Below are 10,537 nucleotides of genomic sequence, written 5' to 3'. Positions count from 1 at the left end.
AGAGGGATGAGAATAATACAATATTGTTTATAACACTGTATTCTACTAATATATATGTGTCATATAACATATAACATGTGTTTATTAACTCCTGCGTATCGTTAAACCAAGCGCTGTCCCTGGACCTCCGATCAGCACCATGGACAGCAGTTGTCCGGTGCTTACTTTCAGCACCATGGACAGCAGTTGTCAGGCGCCGACTTTCAGCACCATGGGCAGCAGTTGTCCGGCGCCGACTTTCAGCACCATGGACAGCAGTTGTCCAGTGCTGACTTTCAGCACCATGGACAGCTCTACACCGCTCCAGGTTAAATCAGCAGTAAAAGAAAAACTGTTTGCAACAATTCTGAGAAACTGTTTGCACATGTATGATTAAAACTAAGTGTCTGGTGCGGTGCTGAGCTGAAGTACTGTAGTGTAGAGGGACTGCACTGCTGTGGGGCTGCACACCTCCAATCAATTGTGACGTGAAGTGGAATTATGCCCACTTTTATTTCAGTTTTAAGACTCGTTCATTTCGGCCTTTCTTCACTTCACCACCCGGTGTTTTTCTAGCAGCAGGATGATCAGTTCTTGAGTCAAACACTTGAAGACCTAAACAGCTGCTCTGCTGCAGAGAACACACATACCCAGCGCAGAACTCATGTACATCCCACCTCAGCTCAGACCAAAGGGGAGAAATAAGATGCCTGAAGCCCCTCCATCTTTTATATTGACTGTGATGAGCCAGGGGGCGGGGCTTGAAGCCGCGATTAGCTCCCGAAGGGCGCTGTCACCCACGGGTCCAATCCGTGCTGAGCCGCACGGCCTTAGGCGGAGTTTAAGGAGACCCGCGGTTAGTTTGGGTTTATGTTGGTTGGACCTGTTTAAAGAGGAGGAGGGGGCGGGGAAGAAGAAGAGGGAGGTGGCGGAGGACGACGGAGAAGAAGAGAAGGTGTAGGAGTGTAGGAGGAGGCGACGGTTGTCTTTTTTTTTTCTTTCGATTTTCTTGGGAGCCTTGCGGTCCATGCGGGTGTAACCGTCCTGCTGGCTCCATCACAAGACATCTAATCCAACCGGGACGATCCGGTTATCGTTGAACTTTGATCAGGGAAGGAGGGAGAGAGAGAGAGAGAGAGAGGGGGAGAGAGAGGGAGGGAGAGAGAGAGAGAGAAGCAGAGGGCTGGATGCTTTGGAGGAGAAAATTGATTAATTCTGTCTTCATTCTCTGTGCATCACTGATGCCTAACTTAACATCCCCGCGCTGCTGCTGCTGCTGCTGCTGCTGCTGGAGTGTTTCTACTACTGCAGGTAATCGGCCATAAAAACCGGATTATTATTGTATAAAAGAACAGTATTATTATCAGCAGCTGCTCGGAGCAGTTTCAAAGGGAGAGCCAACATGTCACTGAGTCAACAGCTGGACTGCGAAACAACACACGACGGATTTCTAGCAGCGGCCGCTCTCTGGTCATAGTCGACGCATGGGTTCTGCTTCTTCGTCCCTCCATCCGTCCATCCGTCCATACAGTGGAATTCAAAAGGAACCAATCGGGAAAAGCCGGGCATAAATCCAGTGAGAGGCTGAAGGAGGGTGAGAGCCGAACACAGCTGTGGTGAGTTCTCTCCCTGAGAGACGGCTTTGAATGCGCACATGTTTTAATCCGGTTTCTGTTGGAGTCGGCACAGAACGCCGTGCGGATAAAACGAATTAACCCCAGTTTGTTATTGTTGTTGTTGTTGTTTTAAAGATGGAGTCCCACGGCGCAGACCTGTGCTGTTAATGGTTAACTGACTAATGAGGAGGCTGCTTTGGAGGAGCAGAAGTTGAAGGAGGGGAGGAAGAAGGGGATTGAGGGAGGAAGGAGCTGCTGGAATTGTGGATAAATAAATAACAGCTGGCCCTGCGTAACCCTGGCACCGGCTGACGGCGGCAGAGACAGAATGTGGTGCGGTCGTTCCCCTCGGTTCTGACTCACCGAGGGCAGCGGGGAAGTCAACCCACAGTCGCCGAGGCTGCACCGTGTGCGTGAGTCTGCTGCTGGGTTTTGGCGGAGGAAAAGCGGTTTTTGATGCGTAAGAAAGTGACGTGCCGCCCCCCCACCCTCACGCCCTTTGCCACCAGCCTCTCGTCAAGTCAACGGACAAGGCAGAATCCAATTATTTCATCTTAGGCTGCTCCCCAAACCCTCCATCTTTGACGCCCCCCCCCCCACCCCCCTAAAATAAACCCTTATTTTTATTTCTTGCCTGCCAGTCTGTCTGACCAGTCAGTCCGACTCTTCACATCTCTCTGGATATTCAAGGAAGAAATCCTACATAGAAATATATATATATATTTACAGAGAGAGAGAGAGAGTGGAGTGGAGTGGAGTGGAGTGGAGTGGGGGGGTGAAGAGATTAAGACACACAGGAGCCGCCTTTATGAAGATGCTGATGTGTGACCGCGGCGTCCAGATGCTGGTAACCACCGTGGGCGCGTTCGCCGCCTTCAGCCTCATGACCATCGCCGTTGGCACCGACTACTGGCTGTACTCGCGTGGGGTCTGCCGCGTGAAGAGCAGCGGCGACAACGACACGAGCCGCAAGAACGAGGAGGTGATGACGCACTCCGGCCTCTGGCGAACTTGCTGTCTGGAAGGTACGTGATCAGTCTCAGCCTCTCTCTCTCTCTCTCTCTCTCTCTCTCTCTCCCTCCCCCCCCCTCCCCCCTTGCGCGTGTGTGCTTGTATAGGGTGGCGTGTGCACGTGGTTGTTTCCCTCCTTGTGTGCATGAGTCTGACTTCATGTGTCTCAGCCGCTGCATTTATACATTTACATTTACACTTTGCGCAATTTTGCGCAACGGTTACGGATGGAATGCACCCTGCCTCCCCTGCAGGGGGCAGTAAAAGAGTGTCAGTTTAGCAGTTAGAGAACTAATTGACATATAGCATATGCGATCTTTGATATATGATGCTGTAGAAATGAAAACTTGTAGTTGGTCCTTAAACTGTGCGAAATATGAAGTTCAAGAACTTGAGTCTTGAGTCTGGTCAGTGTACATCTCGTCTCCATGGCAACTTAGCTGTCAGTAGGTATGTGGCAAAACCTGTTCAGACCATTTATTACATAAAATGAGCCTGGGGACATGTCTCAGCAGACGTGTCTCAGCAGATTTTCAACCAACTTAGATCCAGTTGACACCTGCCGGCAGGTGCACAGTGCAGAGCTGTAGTGTGTAGCTGTCAAAAAAACAAAACAATTTAGTTGTTTGTTGTTGTTGTTTTTTATTGTATTGTGTAGCAGAGGACTGGTTGAATCCATCTGGTTGATAACATGTTTCTAAAATTGTAAATGACTCTAGGCAGATATCAGGTTTTTAACAGTGGAACTTCGGCCTCACTCTCATACATTTCTGGAAGTCAGCGGAATTAAAGTTCCACAGTCTGTATTTCTCACCCCACAGATTGTTCTCCACTGCTGCTGCTCAGGGCTGATTCTGTTTCAACCTTAATATCTGTCTGTTGATGTTGAACAATGTCATTTCTTTTCTACTGCTGTGTTTGCATGGACACATTATCACCTTAAAAAAATCCACCTTAACATTAACTGACCTATGAGGACCTACTCCCCACTTTATTTTTATTTTTTATTTATTCTCTCTATTCTACTAGTTCTACTTCTACTGTAAATACACAATATTTTAAGAATGCACTACACAAACTACACTTCTGCTAATACTAAATATACTACCCTTCACATCAGCACCAAGGACAGCACCCATCGCAGGCACTTGAATTTAGCACCACGGACAGCTCCACGTAGTGCAGCAGCTTCTGCGTGGTTGTGTGCACACGACATTGTTGTTGTTGTTTTTATAATAACACCTGAGAAACACTGATTTTATAATCAATATATAAATGTTCCAGTGGAAGTTGTTTCCTACTTTATTTGATTTTTATTATAAATTTCAAGTTCCCTCTGTGTTGAATCTCAAGTCCAGCAGCAGTGCAGTTTTGAATTGTGTTCTTTTGTATCAGTGGGAGCTCGTGTTACTCAGCTCCATATGGAGCTTGAGACAAAAGGCGAAAACCCACAGAAGTGTTTGTTGATATTTGGGTTTCTGTGGTTTGCAAGTGTTACAAACTGCTAGGAAGCTGGATCACATATTAGCAGCCGCCGACACTGTAAACAACTAAATCTGTTCAATGCAACATGTCTGCCATCTGTTTACCATCCCAGAGAAGCGGAGGCTGGCGAGTCACAAATTTCACACAATTTTAGAGGCTAGTGCTCGTTGTTGAGTTGGCTGTGGGATGTATCCAGTGAAGGCAAAGCTGTGGAGCTGGAAACAACCTATTTACTGACCGCAGCAAGTGCAAACCTGAGCAACGTGCAGTGTTTGTTGTTTAAATTTATTTTTAATAATAAATAAGCCACATAATTGGAAAAACCAACAAACCAAAATATAATTAGTGACTCGACCACTTGTCCAGTGTTATTACACAAAAACAGTTTGACGATAAACAATAACAAAATAATAAATTGCATGTCTGTTTTTTTTTCTCTCTTTTGCTTTTCACATAATTAAACCTAAATTATGTGAATTTGAGTCTCGTAAATGTCGCCACAAATTGGTTTAAATGAACCTTTTACATTTAATTGCCACAGAAAACGCTGCCCCCTGGTAGAAGTGTGCCTTTTGTGAACATGTGTGTGTCTGTGTCTGAGGCAGCTAGACACAACCATCCAATTCTAGAGGGCATCGAAAGCTATTAGCGGGCCAGATGGTGCAGGTGTAAGGCTGTATTGAACACACAAACACTTTTATTTTCATCAAACACGCACGCAGTCATGCACGTGCGCACACGTGTGATTGAGTGGACAAATGGATACGTTCTACAAAACGAATCCAAAGCTGTGGAAGGAGGACGGCTGTGTTCAGCACAATATCAGCTCAAAGTCGGGGGAGAACACACACATGAACGCTCACATGTAGCTGACAGTAAAACATGCAGATGAACACACCCTCTGCCCCGCTCCTCTCTCTCTCTCTCTCTCTCTCTCTCTTTTTTTGTCTCTAAGTACCATTTGTGTCTTTCTCCCATCTTATCTCCCCCTCAGTCACTGCTGCTCCCTGGTTGTCTCACTTTTATAATTCATAAACGCCTCTTAAACTGACAGCAAATGGATGTGTCTGACTGCTGCACATGTGACTCGACATCGGACACAGAGTAAAGCTAAGATGTGACACACTTAGAAAGTAGAAACACTACGTATGTTTCCCTCAGAAAATATTGCCATTCAGCCTTTATAAATGTATTTTGTAAATAAGGTTTGTGTGGTAAACAAAACGCTAACATAATGACTGGACCACTCAGAGAAATGTCTTTGGAAATTTGACTGTGAGTGAGATAATTATTTTCATTGTCCAGCTCTATAAACAAGGACAAACTTCCAGCATTTTCATTTCATGCTGTCAGTTTGTGTGTGGTCAGGTTGGAATTTGTCGCCTGCAGTGAGTGAGTGTGTCTCTGCAGGTGCACCACAGGGTTAGGTTCCCACTGTGACAAATGAGCATGAAAAATACCAGGAAATGAGGAGGGACACTTTGAGAGGAGGAAGACAAGGGATGGAGACAGAGCATGAATGAGGACAGACCAGAACATGCATGAATGGAACTGGAGCTGGTGGTGGAAGGCAAGCGGCTGTAGGTGGAAAGTGATGGATGGTCCCCGGTTTCAGTCGGATCTCTGGGGAGCCGGTGACCGGGGCCGGGATCTGAATGATCACCTGGTAATACAGAAAAATGGGTTTTAAACACAGATGGGACAAAAACGGTCCCCAGGTGGCTGCAGGTGGAACGGAAGAGTAAAAAGAGCAGGAGCTCAGGGTAGGAGATGAAGGACGGAGTGAAGAATGAGGTCACTGCATAAAGAGGTGGGCATTAATTAAAGATGTGAGGTGTCCATGTCTGGGATAAAAACAACCAGCTGACAGAGCAGGGGTAAAGAGGGAGTGGGTGAGAGGAAATGTTAAAGAGGTGACACGGGGGATATGAGTCAAAAAAATGAAGAGGAAGGGAGAGGGGGGGGGTGTAGTTTAATGTTGTGAGTTGTTGGCTTGACGTGGTGCATGTGTTTCTCCAAATAGTGACAAAATCAAATGTATATTCAGTAAAATGTCTCCTGGTGTCAAGTTAGTGAACTGACTGCTTTTGTCGCCGCCCTGGAGTTTGGATATGATGAGTGAAATGGAGGAGCAGATTAATAAAATATTGATTAAGGTTAGTTGAACTTAAATGGTTTAAAAGTCAAAAGTAATATCAGTTTTATATTTATATCTTAGTCAAAAGTAATATCGGTTTTATATTTATATCTTAGTATTAAACTACATTTTTTAAGAGGTTGAAAGTTAGATTTGACCTTTTGATAAAAGAGTTTTTTTTCCTGAACATTTAACACATTAGGAGTCCGACAGAGATAATGGTGAAGAGAGATCCCCTGAACATTTAACACATTAGGAGTCAGACCGAGATAATGGTGAAGAGAGAAGGTTTCTGTCCTCCAGGCAGGGTTTTGGAAAACGTGGGAGAGCAGATGTTGGTCTTTTAAAGATTTACTAAAGATACTGTGACACTGTGAGTGAAATATAACTGACTTTTTTTTAAGTTAGTCTGAGTTAAAAAACAAAACAAAAAAAAACTAATAGTTTATAAAAAAAAAATAGGTCCAGAAACCAAAGTTTTCGACACCAGATCTAATGTAGCGATGGTCTCCAGGGGGAAAAGTCCTGATAGTTCCATAAATGAAAACAGAGACAGGAGAATGCATGGCAGTAGGAAAGGAGATAAGAACCTGGAGGTCATCTGGTACAGAACCATGTAAGGGATGTTATCAGTCCCTGCTAACAGTAAGATGGATTGAAGGAGGAGAGATAGTGCAGGAAAAGAATAGAGACTCTAACAGGAGCTAAAAGAAAAGGAGAGGACTAGGATTGTCTGAAGACGGACCATTAGTTACACAGTGGTGTTGATATGACGGTGATGTACTGGTCATGACCAAATGAAAAATCCAAATCTTTGAAACAATTGCATATGTTATCGACAGTATCGTGTGCGAATCGGGGAGGAGAGAATCTTTGTTACAATGACCGAGTCGGGGAGGAGAGAATCTGGGTTACAATTCAAAATCCCTGAGTGGGTTTGATGGTATGGACTGTATACGCTCCATATGGAAGAACTCTGGGACGAAGCAGCTAAAGCTCCAGGCGTCGCCATCTTCAGACCTGAGTGAAGCTGTCAGGAAAACACCAGTTGATATGGAATAAGTCCTACCTCATTATTGCAGGATGGGCTCAGATGCAGTACCATGAGGTAAGTACTGCATCTGAGCCCAAGGTACTGCGTATTAATGGTTCTTCACTCAGCTGCCGGCTTGGCCTTTGCAACAAATTGGAAATGTAGCTCAGAAAGATGCGAGAAACTGAAGGAGAGAGAAGTGAGAAGGGACAGTATCAGAGGAGACGAATGAATGGTTCAGAAATCAAAGCAGGGAGGAAAGGATGGATTGATGATGGGATTTAAAACAGGAACAGACCGATGTTTTGGGGAAAAAAAAAAGAAAGGAAAGAAAATGCATTGAAGAAAAAAGAGAGAATGAGGAGGAAGAGGCCAGGTGTGCAGCCGAGCAGAACTCGTCTCATTTTCTCTCATTCCCCATCACAGTGGAAACTGGCCTCCCTCGATCGCCTGTCTTTCTCTTCACCCTCATCTTTTGTCTCCCCCCTTTTGCCTAAAACAAGGTAATCTAAGAGAGTGAGAGGGAGAAGTGGGGAGAGTGAGGGCCACAGTGGCACTCTCTGAGCTGTCAGAGGCGCTCAGAGGAAACAAGCAGTCCAATTTGCTCTGCTTTTCAACTTTCTCTCTTTTCCCTCGCCCGCTCCCTCCTCCTGTTTTTCAGCTGACAAGAGCCTTTATATTCTGAATGCACGTGTTTGTGTGTGTGCATGTGCTTGTGTTGAGACAGGCCACTCACATGCAGCTGTTGGACCACACACCATCTGATTAGAGGGAGAGGGATCGCCTGGGAACAGGCCTGGCTTCAACTGCACAGACCACAGCAGCGGTCATTTATTACGAAGCCCTGAACGCAGCCGTGTTTGTGTGCAACCGAAAAAGTTCCTCCTCAGAAATGATTGTAATTTTTCAAGAGCAAAAAGAAGGAAACTTCCCTGGTTCACATATAAACAGAGGTACGACGCGTCAGTGAACACTGAGCTGCTGGATCTGCAGCAGAGGGAGAAAAAAAAACAGGAAAATAGAAGTGAAGACCATGACCACGCAGGAAAGTTGGTCAATAAAAAGCATTTCATCAAGTAGTTTTGTTAAATATCGCTAAATGTCCAACAGCAGTTAAAACACAGAGTTACAACCAGAAACAGAACACAGACCAGTGGTAAATGAACAGAAATAAAGTTAAAAAAAAATCATCAAAACCAGGAATTTACCAGTGTTTTTCAACCTTAGGGTCACAACCACACTTAGGGTCACCTGGAATGTCTAGTAATCAATTTTTTTTAAATGAATTTATATGGGGCCTCCTGAAATGTCTAGTAATCAATTTTTTTTAAATCACTGATAAAAGTATTTTTAACTTTTTTTTTTATCTTCAGCAACTGTTTTTCTTTTCACATATAACAATATCTGAGCTGCTGTATGTTGACTGACGGCTGTGATCAGTTTTAATCTAATGAGACTTCAAGTGAGTGAGGTCCAGGAGAACACATATTCAGTGAAACACTAAGCTAACGCTAACATGACAACTGTGTAATTAACAAACTTCAAGATTTCTAAAATGATGATGGACTGACAGTGACAGGGTGACAGGACCAGAGGAGGGTTGAGTTCAAGGTCTCTTCTAAATCGGCTTTGCTTCATGTTTAGTGAACATCAGAGTTGTTTCTCTCTCCTGCTGCGTGTTTAGTGAACGAACAAACCGAATCATCAGAGTTGTTTCTCTCTCCTGCTGCAGAATGTGAGCTGCTACAGACAGATAAAATAACAGGTACAGAACCGTCGCCTTCTCTGCGAAGGTGCCACTTAGCAGTACATTGTTGTTACGTCACTGCTAAACCCTGGCTGTGGAGTTTGTGTTCCTCTGACTCTGTGCCTCTTCCACATGATCACCACTCCAGGGGGAATGAGAACGCAAGGGAGTGGAAACGTGCTGTTATTCCCCAAAACAAAGTCAGGGTTGTTTCAGAGGACGAGCTGAAAGTGGTGCGTAGTTCACATCCAGATACTGGACGTATTTATCAACCTTTTATATCAGAATGTTTTCATACTGAGTGTTTAGTTCAACAGATAATCTATAAAAAATCTTTTTTTTTTTAATTTGGGAGCGAACTAAAAATGTTTTCCCACACGTGTCCTATAGAGGACAGGAGCTGTCGGTCAAGCTGTAGTTGTGTCTGATCCTGTCTTTATAATGGACCTCCACCCTGTTGGGGCCTGGATTCAAACCTACAACCCCAAACATTAGGCACAGGCTGGGATGAGCTGAGGCTAATAGTCAGTCGTTCAGTGAAAAATCTGAAAATCCCTTTGGTCTGAAACTGAAACTAAATATTGTGTTTAATTAATATTTTACATTTTGACTTTAACTGCTCCACTGCTCCCCCTCCTGTTCATCCTGTATCTCTCTCTCTCTCTCTCTCTCTCTCTCTCTCTCTCTCTCTCTCTGTTTCTGTCTCTATCTTAGCTATAAAAACCACACACACATCTTGTCTGTTGTGCTCTTTGGCCTGAGGGTTAGAATTTATGGAAGTGAAACATATCAACATGGCGGTGTGTGTGTGTGTGTGTGTGTGTGTGTTTGTGCATGTGTGTGTATGTGTGTGTGCAAATTAAAGCTATTTTTAGACAGCCGTCGTTATTTTCGAGGCCATAATAGTATGACATCATCAGCAAGTACACTAGCACAAGAGTGTGTGTTAATGAGGGTGTCTCTGTTTGTGTACGTGCACGTGTGTGTGTGTGTGTTTGTGTGTGGCACTATAGTGTGTGTTTTTCCAATTTAAACTGTGTTTATTCAGTTGTGATTGAGGCCGCTGAGAGAGAAATAAAAGCAGCGATATATCTCCCTGCTCCTATTCTCCGTGTCATTGCGTCAGGCTGTTTGGTGCACTATAAATCAGCGCGGTTCGATACAAATCCGTCCGTTTAAAAGGCGGCAGGGATAATAAATTTCCGGGCTGGCAAACAGCAGGTAGAAGTCTGACTGTTGGTGCTTTACATCTTGATTCATCCAATGGGAACAGCTCTCCGTTACCTTCTGTGACTCCACTACAAATTCAACCACCCGAGGCCAGTGTGTGCATGTGTGTGTGTGTGCATGTCTGTGTGTGTGTGTGTGTCTGTTTTCTTAGTGTAGCCAGTATAACGTACAGTGTCTGTGGTGTACTGTAGGGGGCGCAGGATTAAAAGCTGCTGCTGCTGCTGTTACTGCTGCTGCTGCTGCTGTTACTGTTACTGCCGCCGGTACCGCTGCTGCCTCTGCCGCCGCTGCCGGTGCTG

The 10,537-nt window shown here is 44.8% G+C and overlaps 1 protein-coding gene across 1 annotated transcript in view; it reads left to right on the top strand.

Moving 5' to 3' along the window:
• The first annotated feature begins 360 nt into the window (after nt 1-360).
• Nucleotides 361-10,537, top strand: part of cacng3b (calcium channel, voltage-dependent, gamma subunit 3b) — a 22,676-nt gene continuing 12,499 nt past the window's right edge. The window contains exons 1-2 of the mRNA XM_008330124.3: nt 361-1,595; nt 1,731-2,620. Of these exons, the coding sequence (XP_008328346.1) occupies nt 2,404-2,620 (217 nt within the window). The 5' untranslated portion in view covers nt 361-1,595; nt 1,731-2,403. The remainder of the gene's footprint in view (nt 1,596-1,730; nt 2,621-10,537) is intronic.

The sequence above is a fragment of the Cynoglossus semilaevis genome, chromosome 17 (genome assembly GCF_000523025.1).
Source record: "Cynoglossus semilaevis isolate Cse_v1.0 chromosome 17, Cse_v1.0, whole genome shotgun sequence".
Taxonomy (NCBI): Eukaryota; Metazoa; Chordata; class Actinopteri; order Pleuronectiformes; family Cynoglossidae; genus Cynoglossus; species Cynoglossus semilaevis.
The sequence above is the reverse complement of the archived record's forward strand: the minus strand, read 5'-3'. Positions and strand labels throughout refer to the sequence as shown.